General features: G+C 36.2%; 1 protein-coding gene across 2 annotated transcripts; it reads right to left on the reverse strand.

Annotated features, from left to right (window-relative positions):
* Window positions 1–2193: 2193 nt before the first annotated feature.
* Window positions 2194–17536, reverse strand: LOC131125411 (serine/threonine-protein kinase OSR1-like). 2 transcript variants are annotated; one of them, XM_058066951.1, is made up of 17 exons: window positions 17246–17536; window positions 14550–14662; window positions 14200–14308; window positions 13051–13192; window positions 12760–12815; window positions 11296–11405; window positions 11102–11203; window positions 9131–9264; window positions 9004–9052; window positions 8863–8928; window positions 8641–8763; window positions 6709–6744; window positions 6391–6522; window positions 6193–6298; window positions 6055–6123; window positions 4705–4769; window positions 2194–3318 (listed from the first exon to the last, which is right to left on the reverse strand). In XM_058066951.1, exons 1-17 carry the CDS (start codon window positions 17313–17315, stop codon window positions 3244–3246), a joined length of 1557 nt encoding a protein of 518 aa, XP_057922934.1. In that variant the 5' UTR covers window positions 17316–17536; the 3' UTR covers window positions 2194–3243. The 2 variants fall into 2 exon arrangements, with proteins under 2 accessions (XP_057922934.1, XP_057922933.1); XM_058066950.1 differs by having other exon boundaries at window positions 6361–6522; window positions 17246–17517.
* Window positions 17537–19964: the final 2428 nt, after the last annotated feature.

A 19964-nucleotide genomic window follows, 5' to 3' on the forward strand; every position in this document is an offset into this window, starting at 1 on the left:
TTAGTTTTGGATTATTACTTTTTATTTTTACTAGTCTGTGCAGCACTTTGGAAACTCTGTTTATAAAATGTGCTATATAAATAAAGTGGGTTGGATTGGATCCTTTTATGCGGGCATGTACACGTGTTTGTTTTTTAACAGTCAAAATGCCGCGGGCGTTGTTACACATGTAAAATGTATGCAACGGTGCTCGGCGTTGCAACATACCTGTAACGTACATTTTTACGACGGCTTCACGCGGCCACTTACTCGAGAGGAGCGTCAAAGGCAGCCCTTTTCACGTCGTCGTACAAACCAAGCAGGAAGCTACACTGGGGGAGTGAGAGAGAAGTGGCCTGAAAGAGTGCGGGGGGCTTGGGGGGGTTGGATGTTTGGACAGCAAGGACACAAAAAATATGGCCAACCACATTCAAACCTGACGGGCGACTGAAAATATCATGCCCGTTTTTACTACTGAAAGAACAAAAAAATATGCCAACGCTAAATCGGAATGAGAATATAAGGAGTTGAAATTATGAGATATAAACTACACACGTGCAGAGTGGCATGTAACCAAGGCGCCACATGCACAGACCTCATTTCAATTTTTTAATCTCATAATTAACGTTCTCATCACATAATTTGTAACTTCTCATAATTGACATTCCAATGTCATAATTCTGATGTTTTATTTTATTCGTCTCATAATTGTGACTTTTTTCTTAGAACATTTTAATCTCATAATTGACTTTCCTATCTCGTAATTTTGACTTCTCATAATTGACTTTCCTATCTCATAATTCGGATTTTTTTTATCTCATAATTCTGACATTTTAATTCTGATGTTTTATCTTATTTATCTCATAATTGTGACTTTTTTCTTAGAACATTTTAATCTCATAATTTACTTTCCTATCTCGTAATTTTGATTTTTCCCTTAATTACAACTTTTAATCTCATAATTGACTTTCCGATCTCATAAATCTGATGTTTTATCTTATTTATCTAATAATTTGGACTTTTTTCTTATAACATTTTAATCCCACAATTTACTTTCCTATCTTGTGATTTTGACTTCTCAGAATTCAGATTTTTTTATCTCATAATTTTGACATTTCAATCTCATAATTGACTTTCCAGTCTCATAATCCAAACTTTTTATCTCATAATTCTGATGTTTTATCTTATTTATCTAATAATTTTGACTTTTTTCTTATAACATTTTAATTTCATAATTGACTTTGCTATCTCGTAATTTTGACTTCTCTCATAATTCTGATTTTTTTAATCTCATAATTGACTTTCCGATCTCATAATCACAACTTTTTATCTCATAATTCTGATGTTTTATCTTATGTATCAAATAATTTTGACTTTTTTCTTATAACATTTTAATCTCATAATTGACTTTCCCATCTCGTAATTTTGACTTCTCATAATTGACGTTCCAATCTCATAATTCAGATGTTTTATTTTCTTCTTTCTATTTTATATTATTTTATTTTTTTATTATTTTCATATAATTTTGACTTCTTTTTTTTTTTTAGAACATTAGTCAAGTCAACATAATTGACTTTCCTATCTCGTAATTTTGACTTTTCTCATAAGTCAAAATTGTCTCTTTTAATCTCATAAAAAAATTAACAAATTCTCCAAATTATGACATTTTAATCTCGTTATTATGACTTTATCTTGTAATTTAGACTTATGATTTAACAAAAGGATATTTTTTCTTTCAGTGGCTGAAACGGGCTTCTATATAATGCTGATATGAACAGCAAAGGGTCTTCTCTTTCTAAATATAACACACACACACGTGTACACATACATATGTAATGTGTGTCTTCAATTACAGAGAAGAAAATAAAAGCACCCCCATTCATTCCTTGTGTGCTGTGTCTGAATGGGCGTTAGCCCAAATTTCATTGATTAATTGGTAAAAAAAAATTTAAGACTTTTTTCTACAATTCATTAAGCAGAGCATATCAAATCATAAATTACCATCATATCATATAATCAGTGTTGTATTGAGCATAATAAAGTTGTGGCTGTTGAAGAATCAGCAGTTGAAGAATCAGCGGCCCCTGCTGGCTGCAGCCATGTACTGCACACTATTACTAGAATATGTAGATGGAGTCCAGTATTAAACTGGGTTAATTTGTAGTTGTGTGAAGAAAATCGGTTTTGTTTTTGGGTGAAGTGCCCCCATTTGGGTTTTTTTTTTTTTTTTTTTTTTACTTTGGTGTCCAACATGGGAATACACACACCTTCAGCACTTTAGAAACCAAACCGGCGTGGACTCAACTGTATTCGGGTTTCCCAAAAAAAACTGTTAAAGCGAATGAAACAAACATGCAATATTACTACTTCACAAAAAAAAAAACGTGTCAATCATTCACGTGCGGACGTCGATGTGGCGGCGCTACCTTTGCGGCTTGAAATGTTGAGGTACAGTAGTACATTGAATTCAGCCGTGAATAAGTGCGTGACATCCAGTTAAAACAACTATATTGCATAGGATAAGAACATCAGGCCGGACTAGTTGAATATTTCGGATAAGGTTGAGTGTCGTAACGACTAAATGTAACGCCGGAGTAGATCCAGTGAGGAGGATTTATACATGTTTTTAGTGCTGCGGTCGGAGCCTGGTTCTCTTTGGTTGTGTTTTGACTGATTGTGTTATTCCCTTTCTCTTTAAGAGGAGGTGTTAAAAAAAACGCATGCGTGTATTTCAGCCAATAATAAGTATTAGGAAGAGGAAAAAAAAAAGCGTATTAACTAAGGCTTCATTATTTTCACTGGTCAAATTCAGTGTTGTATAAAGTGCCTTTTTCAGGTGGCACGACTTCGTCTTGACTCTTGTGGCACAGTGTTAGAAAAAAAAAAAAAAAAAAACGGGGGGGGAAGGCATCATTTTCCAGTACTGGCAGGAGACGGTTTGGGTTGTACTTATGAATAAAGAAGGGGGGGCGGGAAAAAAAGAAAAATGACTTGATATAGTTGATGTCCTCTCCCGTGAATAAGCGCAATGTAAACATTTCAAGTGTGTTCCTGTGATGTAACTGCGCCCCTCCTACTCCCTTCTACTCCGTGTGTGGTCCTCGGGGGGGGGGGGCAATCCTGCTGAAGTGTCACGTTCCCTGCCAGCTTCACGTCTCGTCCTCGTTCTCGTTCTCTTTGGCGGCAGCGGCGTCGTAGAATTTACTAGAATGCAGCTGCGCGTTTACCAGTGGATGCTGTCTTTTGCTGCGCGCTCTTCTTCGCTTAGCTGATGCTGAGCTGTGCGAAGCCGATGAGTTTGATGTCGTCAGGAATTTCAGACTCTTCCACACCGGATGCCTGGTGAAACAAAATGCATGAGTCTGTACCTCATTTCAAATTTTTATCTCATAATTAACGTTTCCCATCACATAATTTTGTAACTTCTCATAATTGACGTTCCAATGTCATAATTCTGATGTTTTATTTTATTCATCTCATAATTTTGATTTTTTTTCTTGACATTTTAATCTCATAATTGACTTTTCCTATCTCGTAATTTTGACTTTTCTCATAATTACATCTTTTAATCTCATAATTGACTTTCCAACCTCATAATTCCGATTTTTTTATCTCATAATTCTGATTTTTTAATCTCATAATTGACATTCCGATCTCATAATCACAACTTTTTATCTCATAAATCTGATGTTTTATCTTATTTATCTAATAATTTTGACTTTTTTCTTAGAACATGTTAATCTCATAATTGACTTTCCTATCTTGTAATTTTGACTTCTCATAATTCAGATTTTTTAATCTCATAATTGACATTCCGATCTCATAATCACAACTTTTTATCTCATAAATCTGATGTTTTATCTTATTTATCTAATAATTTTGACTTTTTTCTTAGAACATTTTAATCTCATAATTGACTTTCCTATCTTGTAATTTTGACTTCTCATAATTCAGATTTTTTAATCTCATTATTCTGACATTTTAATCTCATAATTGACTTTCCGATCTCATAATCCCAACTTTTTATCTCTAAATTCTGATGTTTTATCTTATTTATCTAATTTTGACTTTTTTCTTGTAACATTTTAATCTCATAATTCCACGCCAAGGGTGGAATTGACCCCTGGTCTCCTAGCTGTGAGGTCTGCGCGCTAACCACTAAAACCGCCGTGCCGCCAGGCATACTTCATATTCCCACAAATTGAGTCAGAGTGTTTCTGGCTCATGGCATTATTTCTGGCCCGCCACAAATCAATGTGGATCGCCACAAATAAATTTGATAAAATATGCCACTTCCTGCCTAGTATGTGTAACTTGTTGATCCATCTCTGTACAGGATTATAACACAGTTTATCAATACATTACATGTACAATAATGTTTACATATTTTTTTATTATTATTATTATTTTAAATCGCTGCACACTTACATGGAGCCCACAAAACATCATTAGGGTTTTTAGTGCACATGTCTACCGTGGTCAATAACTGTTCTATGATTAAACACAGTTTAATCATATTTTTAATGATGCAAACCAAAAAGCTCAGTTTTACCCATCCACGCACAAACGTGTGAGTGGGTATTGAAAATTGGCATTCTTTCTTTGCATCATGGTCAAATATGCAAATTAGACAATCACTTTATTTTCTGGAGAAAAATATTTCATTAAAATTAGAAAGGCATTCATACCCCACCCACCCCTAATAAACACTCAATCATTACTTACCAGCTTAAAAGTGACATTTTTGTTATTGTGAGGATCATCCACAATCTTTTGTAGATTGGCAGCAACTACAATGAAGATAAAGAGGAAATCAGGAGTTAAGGTGAGTCGTGTGTTTATTAATATCAGCGGCTATTCTGCTTTTAAGTATTTTCAAGGCTACTCATGGAGGTGGGTGTTCAGGGGACGAGGACTGCTGTGAGGGGGAGACAATATATATATGTATTGGGTCACTTTTAGCGCCCAACATAGTAGATATAGTCCATCCACCCATTTATTTATCATTTTCTATGCCGCTTATCCTTATACAAACAACCATTCACACTCACATTCATACCTATGGAACATTTAGAGTCGCCAAGTAAGCCCAAGATGCCCAAGCTGGTAATGGTATTATTTCATTTGAACATGCATCAGATTACAATTGAATGCATCCCATAATCAGTTCACAGTTCCACATGTCCAAAAGGAGTAGGAAGAAGCAAAGCTTATTAAATCCTACCCCTCCATCTGGTGCTTTTACAATCAGTAACTGTTACATTTGTTCACTTCCTGCTTTCCTATATAGTTTTTTTTTTAAATTTAATTTAACTTTTACAATCAGTAACTGTTACATTTGTTCACTTCCTGCTTTCCTATATAGTTTTTTTTATTTAATTTAACTTTTACAATCAGTAACTGTTACATTTGTTCACTTCCTGCTTTCCTATATAGTTTTTTTATTTAATTTAACTTTTACAATCAGTAACTGTTACATTTGTTCACTTCCTGCTTTCCTACATAGTTTTTTTTAACTTAATTTAATTTAACTTTTACAATCAGTTACATTTGTTCACTTCCTGCTTTCCTAATGTAGTTTCAGTTAAAAAAAATAATTTAATTTTATTTTATTTTCTTGTCACCGAAGTATGAGGTGCTATGACCATCAATTGACATAATGGTTACCATAGTAACTGTCAATATAGTGATATGTATAGCACATCATGACTGGTTCAAGACTCTTCATCCTTGTATTTAGCAAACATCAACTGCTTGTATTGTTTCTTGAATTGGCTCATCGTTGTGCATTGATTGAGGGTCTTACTCAATCCGTTGCATAGTTTGATTCCACATATGGAAATGCTATGGCTTTTTAACGTAGTCCTAGCATATAAGTGTTTTATTTAAATGTAGTTCTTCCCTGAGATCATATTTCTCCTCTCTTGTAGAGAAGTACTGGATGACATTTTTAGCTAATTGGTTATTTTTAGCCTATTGCAAGCTGAGATTCAATGTGATGTTTGAACTGCGATGTAAAACTCTGATCACAACACAAATGCGGAAATATCTGATAATGCATCTGATTAGACTTACCAATGACTAAGTCTCTCCCATCAACTAGACCGGCAGAAACTAACTCCTGAGACACTCCGTCTGCAGAGTCTGAGGACATACAAGGAGAAGCATTAGCAGAAAGCTTTAGCAAGGAGCGACTTCGATGATGCGTCATACCTCTGCCAGACATGAACTCAAACCTAATGTCATTGAGTTCCTTCTTGGGATTCCTCAGCCTGAGGACCAGGCTGATGGGAACGCTGGCATCAGATACATTGGGATCCTGCAACAGTGAGCATGTAGTATGTACAGTACAGGTCCATACTCCATATGCGGGTTTCTTACCTGAGTTGGGGGCGGATGTGACGGGCTCACCATCTGTGCTGGAGCAGGAGCTGGAGCTTGAGGTGGAGGACATTCACCACTTTGTCCCACGGGTGAAAAGTTCTCATTGGCTGTAGCAGGCGGCTGAAGGTGTCCAGTGGAGCCATCTGGTGGCTGGAAAATCTAAAGCGAAAACAAACTCAAGTAAGTTGAGGCGTTTTGCGGTGATACATGAGATGGGTCGGGGGGCGGCGGGGGAATAAAAGAGGACGACAAACAGCCGAGAGACGCTCATGCAGATCACTTTATCAAGACATTGTAAGAAATTAATGAATGTCTGCAGGTCGTGTCCACTATCATGGGACTCACCTCCATTGTCTGGGATCCATCCCTCACTCTGGGCGACTGCAGAATGGACATGACAGATCGTCAGGATTAAAACCATGCATGTCTTTTATTAAGCCAACATTTATCCCCATGGATGGAATTGAAAGATTCCCACATAAAACAGTATTCCAAAACATTAAAAACAATCACATGAACAAGACAACAGGAGATTAAACCCCACATCCAGACACATTAGAAAACGGGTATCCGGACTTACACTTTATTATGTATATTTTCTACTCCAAAAAACATTTACATATAATTAAAGCCAAATTATTAGTAATATTAATTATTAGTATCGATATTTAGTTTTGTTTCATCATATTGTGCCTTTTTGCACTGTGGCCCATATTTTCAAAAATCATATATTTTCAAACAGAGTAACTCAAATATGAATTAGCAGTACCTTGCTTTTCCTCCGACGACTTTATAGGGGACCTATTATGCTCATTTTCAGCCCTTCGTATTGAGTTGTGGACACCTGTAGAGCAGCTACACATAATAACCTGCACAGAAAGCTTTCTATATCTTCTAGAGTCTGAACCTATTCCAGCAGTAGTTCTTTGGATTTCCAAAACGGTCTCATTCATTCATTCATTTTCTAACCGCTTTTCCTCACGAGGGTCTCGGGGTGTGCTGGAGCCTATCCCAGCTGTCTTTGGGCGAGAGGCGGGGTACACCCTGGAATGGTGGCCAGCCAATCACAGGGCACATATAGACAAACAACCATTCACACTCACATTCATACCTATGGACAATTTGGAGTCGCTAATTAACCTAGCATGTTTTTGGAATGTGGGAGGAAACCGGAGTACCCGGAGAAAACCCACGCATGCACGGGGAGAACATGCAAACTCCACACAGAGATGGGCGAGGGTGGGAATTGAACCCTAGTCTCCTACCTGTGAGGTCTGCGCGCTAACCACTCTTCACTTTTTGTTCTTTTTTAAAAGAAATGCTTTTAGTTTTAAAAGGGCAATTATGATGCTTTTTTCCACTTTTCTGACCTATAAATGTTGTTAGTTTCAGATAATGAGGTTTGCGCGTTTGGTAGTGATCCTTGAAAGAAGTCACAGTGAGCCGGACTTCCTTATATGGGCGTGCCCTGGTACTCGTCACAGCGGAGTGGGCGTGCACGGAGGCAGGTGGGTTGTGGGTGGAATAAATAAATGAAAACAGACCGTTTTGGGGGCAGCACGGCGGACAAGTGGTTAGCGCGCAGAACTCACAGCTAGGAGACCGGGGTTCAATTCCACCCTTGGCCATCTCTGTGTGGAGTTTGCATGTTCTCCCCGTGCATGCGTGGGTTTTCTCCGGGTACTCCGGTTTCCTCCCACATTCCAAAAACATGCTAGGTTAATTGGTGACTCCAAATTGTCCATAGGTATGAATGTGAGTGTGAATGGTTGTTTGTCTATATGTGCCCTGTGATTGGCTGGCCACCAGTCCAGGGTGTACCCCGCCTCTCGCCCGAAGACAACTGGGATAGGCTCCAGCACCCCCCCCCCCCCCGCGACCCTCATGAGGAAAAGCAGTAGAAAATGAATGAATGAGACCATTCCAATCCGAATCCAAAGGAATGCTGGAATAGGTTCAGACTCTAGAAGATATAGAAAGCTTTCTGTGCAGGTTATTATGTGTAGCTGCTCTACAGGAGTCCACAACTCAATACAAAGGGCGGAGAAAAAGCGAGGTACTGCTAATTCATATTTTATTTACTCTGTTTGAAAAGATACGAATTTTGAAAATATGAGCCATTCTCTTTCACCTTATATGCTGATATTTGTAAATTTGTTTGGTGAATATTGGGTCTGTATTCATTTTGTGCTTTTAATTTGATGTTGTTCCTGTTTTAAATTTGACACAATACATCATAAATAAATGCGCAATACATTTTTTGTTGGGACATCTCACCCGCAGAGCTGCCACCGCAGCTTTGCCTTCCTCGCTCTCCTCATCCAGCTCATCGTCACTCCACTCCCAACCGCCATCCTCTGTCTTATGGAGGCGGCCGCTGGACCCTGGCACGCGTCTCACCTTCAAAGTAAAAGCGGGAGAGAAAAAAAATAAAAAAATTCCTGGTTAATCTTTCAGTTCTTCAGTACATGACGGGTACGTAATTCAAGGTTGGCAAACCTTCTTTGAACGCTCCGATATTGATGGGCCTTTGTGTAAAAGCCTCTCCTGCAGGTGCTCATTGTTCTGTTAGAGAGGGAATCAGTGTTTTAGATATTATTAAAAAAATGTAAAGTGCACTTTAAAACACTGGAGGCTTGCCTTAGCTTTTGTGAAGAATTTGTGCTTCAGTAACTCGGCTGCAGTTGGCCTAAATGGGAACAAATAAAGAGGAATTAAATGGAATAAAAGGAAATTGAAGGCACCGATATAAATTTAAGGAACAGACCTTTTTTCAGGGTCCTTTTGTAAACAGAGTGTGATCATCTTCCTGAAGGACTTGCCATACTTCTTCACCATCTCCTTGTCCGTGATGCCCGTCTCCAGACAGGGAGGGTCGTTCTGCAGAGTCAGCATCAGCACCTGCAAACATCCTCTCTGGTATCAGCTTTGACTGGGATGGATATCAATAAATAAACACACGTGTGTTTTGCATATTGAACACAAAACACAAGGCATTAACCTTCCTCTTGTGTTAGATTTCTGGTATCTTCTCTTATGTTAACAAGTCGGTTTGGACCCATGTATTAAATCAGCTATAAAATACACTAAAAACAATAAGTTACCATCAAATTTTTACCTTTTTAGGCTTCCTCATCCATGAAAATGTTGATTTTAATACTTTTGTTGTGGTAATGTAGGCCTTTTTTTTGTCACTATACTCCTCCATTTCAATTTCTAAAAATGGTAAAATTAACCTCAAAATTTTATTATTTTGTTACCTGGCTATTACTGAGAGCTATAGAACTTATCTCTTAAATCAATTAGTTTTATTTATTTTCTCATTTTAGTATTAATCACTAAAGAAACATCTATGGTGTTCACGTCAATTTTGACCCATATATATTAATGTCAAGAAAAGGTAGAAAAAGTTAACAAACAAAAATTTCTTAAAATATATAAAAGGTAAGTTAAAACTGTGAATGGCATGATATCAAAAACATGTTTTTTGAGGAATATATGGAATATGAAATGATAACAATTTTTCATTACGAAGATATTTCAAGAAAACAACCTGACCGGGTCATTTTTGACCCACTTATGCATCTAAGAGTTAATGTAACAGAGTTAAAAATGCACTTCATTATTTATTTTCTAAATGTGTGAATTTATTATTATTTAATAATTGTGTGAATTTTATGTCAATGAGCTATTGATTTTTTTTATCGTGTTTACTCTATTTTCATCGCTTTCCTTGTATGTGCTTTTGGTGTGGGCATGTAGGCCTTTTTTGTCACTATACCCCTCCATTTCAATTTCCAAAAATGGTAAAATTAACCTCAAAATAATCATATTAATAAATTGAAGGTTTTTTTGTTACCTAGCTATTACTGAGGGCTATAGAACATATCATTTAAATCAATTAGTTGTATTTATTTTCTCATTTTAGTATTAATCACTAATAATTTTGACCCATATATATTAATGTCAAGAAAAGGTAGAAAAAATTATCGTTTTCAGTTACAGAACTTTAGTATCAACTGAAATCAAAAAGCAGAACAGGTCCAGATCTTGGTTCACTGTACTTCTTGCCATTCTTTCCATGATACAAATTGTAAATGTGAAATCAGCCAATCAAATGAGTGAATTCACCTCGCATGTCTGGACCTTGTTTTTCTGCTGGTATATTGGAAAACCAGAAAATGAGAATCCCCTGAAGTATACATGATGAGAAGAGGAGCTGGTTGTCATTGTGTTGGCTAATTGTACACTTATGCTTTCAGTTTTGGCTTAAAATATTGCTTTATAGTCATATTATTATAACCGGGTCGAAACCGACCCTAACAATACAGTGGTCATAATTTCAACCAGACCATTTTCAAATGTAGTAAAAATGATTTTTTGGGTTTTATTTTGTTGAAATAGAGTTTCCTGACAAAGTCAAAAAGCCTTGATGCAATAAACAAATATTATGTGATTATTTTTATGCATTAAAATGTAAAACGGGTCGGTGCCGACCCTAACACAAGAGGAGGGTTAAAGGAATCACCCACAATCCTTATGAGACATGAACGCTCTCTTTTCTGAGGACTGATGCAAAATTACAACAACAAAAAAAATGCAACCTCAGGATGCAGCGAGAGTCTTGAAAGTACAGGTATGCTATCTCATCTTGCTAGGTTTGAAGCCCCAACTGGACCAATCATCGGAGCAGGCGTCCACCGCCTTAAATAAAAACTACAAACATATACACAGTTACCTTCATAGGTGGATATTTGTGATACGGTGCGGCTCCGGTAGCAAGTTCAATGGCAGTGATGCCAAAACTCCAAATGTCAGCTTTAAAGTCATAACCACGGACCTGCAGAAAGAAACAAAAGTTGCACCCAAGATGGATTAAAAAAAAAAAAAAAAATTAAAAAGAGGATATTGTTGGTTAAATGTGTCACCTACCTGCTCCATGACCTCAGGAGCCATCCAGCACGGCGTTCCAACAAACGTCTTCCGAACTTTGTTCCGTGTCATATCGCCACCTGCCGCTAGAAAGGCACTCACGCCAAAATCTAGGGGTCACGAGTACAGGGGGGGCGGTAAGTAAACAACTGTTTCCATTTCATGCTTTCATTTCTTTCAGTTGATACAGTCGTCCCTCGTCACTTCGCGGTTCCGACATGGCGGCCTCACTAGATTGTTGATTTTAAAAAATGAATGAATGAATAAATTATTTTAAAAATTATATTATAAAATTATAAATTATACAAAGCTTTTATTTATTTTATCTAGGTGTCACTAATAGACTTGATAGCAGTCAACAGCAATTATTACAGGTTTTGATTATTATTATTATTTCATGATTATCACGTCATAAAATGGCACATTGTGACACACACAACTCTGTGAGGACCGGTGGATTTTTATTTGATAGGAACCAATCATAAGCTATGAATAAAGTCACAATGAGCTTGTCAAGCCCTTGGAAATTACAGTGTCTTGTTACAAAGAACAATAAAATCATCACACAGCAACTTAACAACCAAAACATAGCTAAGAAATATACAACGCTAGTACAAATACAAAAAAATACTAAAATATCACATATTTCTCAGCTACCTCTTGAGTGTTAAGTTGCTGTGTGGTGATTTTAGTGTTTTTGTAAGATGACACGGTAAGTTAAGAGTGTTATACTGAGTAATGACCTTGAGTGGACAAACTAATTGTGAGTTCACTTTTAGCGAAAATAGTTGTTTTCTTATTTTGGTACTTGTATCGCATATTTCTCAGCTACCTTCTGAGTGTTAATTTGCTGTGTGGTGATTTTAGTGTTTTTGTAAGATGACACGATGAGTTAAGAGTGTTATATTGATTAATGACCTTGAGGGGACAAACTCATTGTGAGTTCACTTTTAGCAAAAAATAGTTGTTTTCTTATTTTGGTTCTTGTATCGCATATTTCTCAGCTACCTTTTGAGTGTTAAGTTGCTGTGTGGTGATTTTAGTGTTTTTGTAAGATGACACAATGAATTAAGAGGTTTATATTGATTAATGACCTTGAGTGGACAAACTCATTGTGAGTTCACTTTTTGCAAAAATAGTTGTTTTCTTATTTTGGTTCTTGTATCACATATTTCTCAGCTACCTTTTGAGTGTTAAGTTGCTGTGTGGTCATTTTAGTGTTTTTGTAAGATGACACGATGAGTTAAGAGTGTTATATTGATTAATGACCTTGAGTGGACAAACTCATTGCGAGTTCACTTTTAGCTCATGATTGGCTCCTGTCAAAGAAAGAGCCGGAGGCTTCAAAGTTTAAAAGGAAAAGTAAATTACGGTGACCGTGATAAACGAGGGATTACTGTATTATTATTATACAAGTGAAACACCATGATTTCCCAGTGCATGGAGAAAGTTCAAACACCGTACCAGCAATTTGAACTGAGCCGTCATCCCCAAGAAGGATATTTCCAGCCTTTAGATCACTGTGAGTGAAGAGGAGAATTATTCAGAAAAAGGTGTGCTGATTCACGTGAGCTGGAGAGCAAAAAACGACTATCGCACAATTCACAAGTCTTGTGTGAAACAAGCCTTCTCAATTATTTATCTTCATTTATTAATGATTTACGGACTGAGGTCCAGTTCAACCAGCACGGTCACGTATAGAGGAAAGAATACTGTAATGACACATGTGAGGCGATAACCATACTAATGTCTCACCGATGAATTTGTCCGTTTTTGTGAAGGTACTCCAGCCCCTCTAATACTTCCTTCAATATGGTGGCGATGCAAGCCTCGTCCAATACACCGGTCTTGTGCTCGCCGCGCGAGATGATGTGTTTGATGATGTCCAAGACCGAACCTGAGAAAGAAAAAGACAAGAGAGTGAGGGGGTGGTTGTCACAAGATATGCTGATCTTGTGACAACCACCTTTTGGCAAAGGGATGAAAGCAGATCAGTACCTTTGTTAGTTCCCCAATAGTTCATTAGTTCCCCAGCAGTAACTATTCTAAATGTATGTGCCTTAGTCTTGTTTTTTTCTCATGAATTCTTTATTAGTTGCTCATTACTTCCTCAATAACTACTCTAAATATGTGTGCCGTAGTTATTAGTTGTTCTGTATTACCGTGTGTTTGTGTCCAAACAAAACAATTAATAAATTTAGGGAGCGGAAAAAGTTAAATATTACAACAATAAAGTCAAAATATTTTAGGAATAAAGTTATAATTACGAGAAGGAAATTTACAATAAGAAAGTTGAAAGTGTTGGAAAATTAATAAACAAAGCAAAAATTTTACAAACAAAATATTGTAATCTAACGAGCAAATTTTTTTTCTACATTTTTAGAAAATAACATAAAATTATGAGGATGACAAAATGTCATTTCAGTAGCACAGAGTTTCAATATTAAAGAAAAAAATATTATTTTTTAGGTTAGAAATATTTGGAAAACTAACTGGGTGAAAAAGTCATCATATTATGGAAATAAAGTCAAAATATTATGGGACTGGAGACATAATACTCTGAAATGAGAATGTATGAAGATTATTTAAGTAGAAAGTTGAAATAATAATAATATGATAATATAATTTTTTAAATTTATATCACAAAAGGTGAGATTTTATTTCTTAGCAAATTGCAAATTTGAAAAAAAAAAGGAAAAATAATGGAATTAGAAAGAGTTGAAATTTTATTTTTAATATAATATAATAATTTAAGGAGCATTTCACCTATATCACCAAGGTCCTTCATATATAGCCAACTTCTTAACACGTATATCTCCGTTTCTGTCATCAACTTGTTTTCCTTGGTCGACCTGTTTGGCATATGTTAGCTTCCAGTGGTTTCTTTCTTCTTTGGGTACTCACCGCCGCTGAGCAGCTTCATGACCAGCCACAGTTCATCCTTGACCACAAAGGAGGTGTAGTAGGACACGATGTTAGGGTGGTGGCACTGGCTCATGGCTTGGATCTCCTTCTGCAACGTTACATGAAACGCTTGGTCGGATTTCAAAGTACTATTTCACGCTGTGTATATTCAATTAAATCAATTCCTAAACAAGCAGATTTCATGTTTTGGATTAACGGAGATATTTGATGTTGTGACACATCAAACGTGTGAGACCATCCTTCTGAAGAACGTGATGAAGATGTTGTTTCATGCGGTCAAACAGACACACACTGCAGATGCGAAAAGGTCTCGCACTTCGGTTTCTTACCAGGAGCTCATCCATGCTGGTTTGACATTTTTCAAGGTTGATGCGTTTTATGGCCACCTTCTCCTTTCTGGGCTTGCAGTAGGCTGCTTGGACCACTGCCGTGGCTCCACTGCCTGGGGGAAAACATAATAAAAAGGTTTGAAGCAAAGCCATTCAACTATCTCACTGTTGCATATAACAAAAATTGTTTTGGTTCAATAGTACAAGATTGTAATGAAATCGATGTTGCTCTGTGTTTTTAGTCCAGTGTTTCCCACTGGGACCGTCCAATAGGTGCAAGTATACATTTGAACGCACCTCAAATAGCCAAAACAATGAGAAGACGTAGCAGGAGCACGAAATTTAGCTAATATTAAGGCTAGGGATCCACCGATATGATGACATAAAAATTGTTATTTGCCGTAAAAGCGACACAATATTCTCATGCACTTACCTATTTCAAAACAGGTGGCAATATTTCAATTAATAGTAATGGTTTAATTTCATTTGAACATGCATCAGATTACAATTGAATGCATCACATAATCAGTTCACAGTTCCACATGTCCGAAAGGAGTAGGAAGAAGCAAAGCTTATTAAATCCTACCCCTCCATCTGGCACTTTTACAGTCAGTAACTGTTACATTTGTTCACTTCCTGCTTTCCAAATATAGTTTAAGTATTTGATTTGATTAGTTTTACTTTACTTTAATAATCAGTTCACAGTTCCACATGTCCAAAAGGAGTAGGAAGAAGCAAAGCTTATTAAATCCAAGCCCTCCATCTGGTACTTTTACAATCAGTAACTGTTATATTTGCTCACTTCCTGCTTTCCTAATATAGTTTAAGGTTGTTTTTTTTTTTGCTCTGACTTGGTATTATTATATTGGTAAAGGTAAACGATCAAATACGATACTGTACATACCAGTGATTGTATGTAATTGTATGTTAAATTAAGTTTAACTGTTAGAGGCTACGCAGACCTCACAGCTAGGAGACCAGGGTTCAATTCCACCCTCGGCCATCTCTGTGTGGAGTTTGCATGTTCTCCCCATGCATGCGTGGGTTTTCTCTGGCTACTCCGGTTTCCTCCCACATTCCAAAAACATGCTAGGTTAATTAGCGACTCCAAATTGTCCATAGGTATGAATGTGAGTGTGAATGTTTGTCTATATGTGCACTGTGATTGGCTGACCACCAGTCCAGGGTGTACCCCGCTTCTCGCCCGAAGACAGCTGGGATAGGCTCCAGCAACCCACTCAACCCTCGTGACGATAAGCAGTAGAAAATGAATGAATGAATGTTAGAGGCTAATTAAAAGTTGAAAACGCACCCTTGTTATGATTCACCAAGGGGAGGGTGGGGTACAGCAACTGCATGTGTTGCAGGGTCCTCCGGCAACACAAAGCTGCCCGGCAAGATGCCTGTCTGTAAATCATGCGGTGGAATCATCGGCAAACCCACGCGTCTATCAGCCGATACCGATTCAACTAAAGAATGCAAATATCGGCCGGCCGATGTATCGGTCGATTCTTAATTAATGGTAATGGTTTTATTTCATTTGAACATGCATCAGATTACAATTGAATGCATCACATAATCAGTTCACAGTTCCACATGTCCGAAAGGAGTAGGAAGAAGCAAAGCTTATTAAATCCTACCCCTTCTTCTGGTACTTTTACAATCAGTAACTGTTACATTTGTTCACTTCCTGCTTTTTTACAAACTTTTTCTGGTCTTATTGGAGACTTTGACATGAAAAGGCATGCATCGGTCTCACAAGAAGCTCAGTCTTGCTTGTGACGTTTTTTTTTTTTTAACACAGAAAAAAGAAGCAAAAGCGTAAATTTATTGTTTTGTTTTGTTTTAACCCACTGTGTGTCTCGTATTAAATTGCATGCGTCATTGCCTATTATGCAAATCGCACGATGACGTCACTTTGAACTCAATGACACCACTGAGAGCAATTGGAGAAATAACGGGTGATGTCTGCAAAAAATAAAAAATGCCATTAAAAAGATAATGATGCTGCTTTTAATGAGGCACACGGTGGGGTTGCTTATAGTATCTTTTGACTGCGGTGCAGAATTGGATTGCGTCAACCTGAGAGGCATTTCACCCCTTAAAAGTCGCTGGAAACGCCTCTCAGTACGATGCAATGCAGCTTTGGAACAATAAAAAAACCACACAACTACAGTATTATTAAGATTCATTGCTCTGACTTGGCATTATTATATTTGTAAACGATCAAATATGATTGCTCAATTGTGTCTGTACATATCAGTGATTGTATGTAATTTTTTTTGTCAAATACGATGTAGCAATTTTGAATTTGATGACAATATTGTCCTGGAATTCCATATATTTAACGTTACTTGTTATAATCACAAATGTTGTCGGTGAAAGATCGTCTACTTGAGGGCACCACCCACTCCTGCATCTGACGTGACTTCAAATACTGACGGGCTACGTGAACAAGCCGTTTAGCTTCACGGTGAATTGCTATTAAACTGTCTGAAATCACCTCTTCAGACTCTTGCTGGTCTATTCGCAAGCAGCCTAGACATTTTTTTTATAACATCGCTCCATAAAACAACGTGTCGTTACTGGCCCTGTGTGCGAGTTCCACGCAGCACTACTCGGCTAGCGCAATTAGCTTCGCGCTGTTTAAACAGGCACGGGCTAGCAGGCAAACATTAGCAAGCTAGGCTACTAACCGATCACCTCGTTGAGAACGTAGTCATCCTTGTCGATTGACCAGGATTGTGAGGACTGGTCGTCAGCCATAATGTCGTTGTGAGGACGTTTAAATAGTGCGTCCGCTCTGTTTGGAAGGCGTTGGCTGAATTATCGCGGCGAGGTTACTCCATTCGGCACCTAGAGAACCGACTGCGGCTGTTCCGCGACAAATGCGGTCGCCTCTGTCAACACAACTTTACGCGCGACTGACGCATCGAATGACGTCAGCAGGAACAAAGAGGCCGCCATCTTGGGTGTACAGACGGAGTACATTCGTGGCCCGGTAAGTGTTCATGGAATTGAAAGGTAAAGGGTCAGAGCGCCAGAAAGATATCACAAACGCCATATAGGAAATTCGATTAGCTTGTGTTAAGACTTGGCAAACCAAGTGATACTAAACATTTAACCTTTTAGACTGAGGAGAAGGGCCCCGCCCACAAACACTTTTACCACTAGAGGGAGACAAATGTCATTTCATTATTTCATTATTTTTTTCTCGTAAATGTACGACTTTTTTCTTGTCAATATACAACTTATTTTCTCTTAAATTTATGATTGACCTTTTCCTGAAATTTACAACTACTTGCTGGTAAAATTCTTACATTTTTCCTCATGAATTTACAACTATTTACTTGAAAATTTATAGCTAGTTTCCCGTCAACTAATGACTTTCTCGTAAATGCAAAGTTTTTTTTCTAATAAATGTAAGACTTTTTTCTTGTTAATGTACAACTTTTTTTCTTTTAAATTAATATTTTTTTATTGTGAATTTAAGACTTTTTTTCTCTGAAATGTAGGACTTTTTTCTGAAATTTACAACTATTTGCTGGTAAATTTCTGGCTTTTTTCCTCGTGAATTTACTATTAACTATTTACTTGAAAATTTACAGCTAGTTTCCCGTAAATTTATGACTTTCTCGTAAATGCACGAAGTTTTTTTCTGATAAATTTAAGACTTTTTTTCTTCTAAATGTACAACATTTTTTCTTTTAAATTAATAATTTTTATTGTAAATTCATGACTTTTTTTCTCTAAAATTTAGGACTTTTTTCTGAAATTTACAACTATTTGCTGGTAAAATTCTTACATTTTTCCTCATGAATTTACAACTATTTACTTGAAAATTTACAGCTAGTTTCCCGTCAATTTATGACTTTTTTCTTGTAAATGTAAAACTTTTTTTCTTTTAAATTAAAATTTTTTAATTTAAATTTAAGACTTTTTTTTCTCTGAAATTTAGGACTTTTTCTGAAATTTACAACTATTTGCTGGGAAATTTCTGTCTTTTTTCTTGAAAATTTTACTTGAAAATTTACAGCCAGTTTCCCGTTAATTTATGACTTTCTCGTAAAGTTTTTTTTTGTAATAAATGTAAGACTTTTTTCTTGTAAATGTACAACTTTTTTTCTTTTAAATTTATATTTTTTTCTTGTAAATTTATGAATTTTTTCTCTTAAATTTATGATTGACTTGTTTCTCTGAAATTTAGGACTTTTTTCAGAAATTTACAAGTATTTGTTGGTAAATGTCTTGTGAATTGAAAATGTACAGCTAGTTTCCCGTAAATTTATGACTTTCTCGTAAATGCACAAAGTTTTTTTCTAAATAAGTTTAAGACTTTTTTTCTTTTAAATTCATAATTTTTATTGTAAGTTTATGACTTTTTTCTCAAATTTATGACTGACTTTTTTCTCTGAAATTCAGGATTTTTTTCCTGAAATTTACAACTATTCGGTGGGAAATTTCTGGCATTTTTTCCTCGTCAATTTACAACTATTTACTTGAAAATTTACAGCTAGGTTCCCGTAAATGTATGACTTTCTTGTAAATGTAATTTTTTTTGCGAATAAATGTAAAACTTTTTTTCTTGGAAATGTACAACTTTTTTCTTTTAAATGTAGAATTTTTTCTTGTAAATGTATTACTTCTTGTAAATTTATGACATTTTTTATCATAAATGTACAACTATTTAGTTGTAAATTTGCAACTAGTTTCTCATAAATGTAAGACTTTTTCTTGTACATTTATTATTAAATTTTTTTTGTACATTTACAACTTTTTTCTTTTCAATTTATGGCGTTATTCTCGTCATATTATTACCTTTATTCTTATACCTTTATGGCTTTGTACTGGTGAATTTACCACTTTTTCCCCTTTAATTTTAATTTCATAAAAGTATGACTTTATTCATGTAAATGTACACTTTTTTCCCGGCAATTTACAACTTTTTTGCGAAATTAAATTAAATTTCCAACTTCATTCTTTTAAATGTAGTCTTAAAATCTCAGATTAATTTTTTCAATATGGCCCTAATACTTGTAATTTCGAGCGGCTGCATGACAAAAAAATATATATCCAGTATACATACAGTAGATGAAATGATTGAAGATACTAATCAATAGCCTGTTCCAATTGAGGCCATTTATTTGCATCCATATATTTCCATAATTGCATAAAACATAAAAGATGTCTAAGCCATGGACTGTCAGCGCTATGTGAGGAAACAGCAGGGCTTGCCTCTGCTTGCCGACCAGGTATTGAGAACACGCCAAGACATGACAAGTTATTTTCCTCATCCTCTTCATCACTGAATTTCTCTTTTCTGGACTTAACCCAGCATGTCTTGCGGGTTGATTTTTATAGTTTTGCATGAGTGTATTAGAGGGGAAGTCAACTTTATTCTCCTAGTATTAGAAC

Source organism: Doryrhamphus excisus, chromosome 3, assembly GCF_030265055.1.
Source record: "Doryrhamphus excisus isolate RoL2022-K1 chromosome 3, RoL_Dexc_1.0, whole genome shotgun sequence".
Lineage (NCBI taxonomy): Eukaryota > Metazoa > Chordata > Actinopteri > Syngnathiformes > Syngnathidae > Doryrhamphus > Doryrhamphus excisus.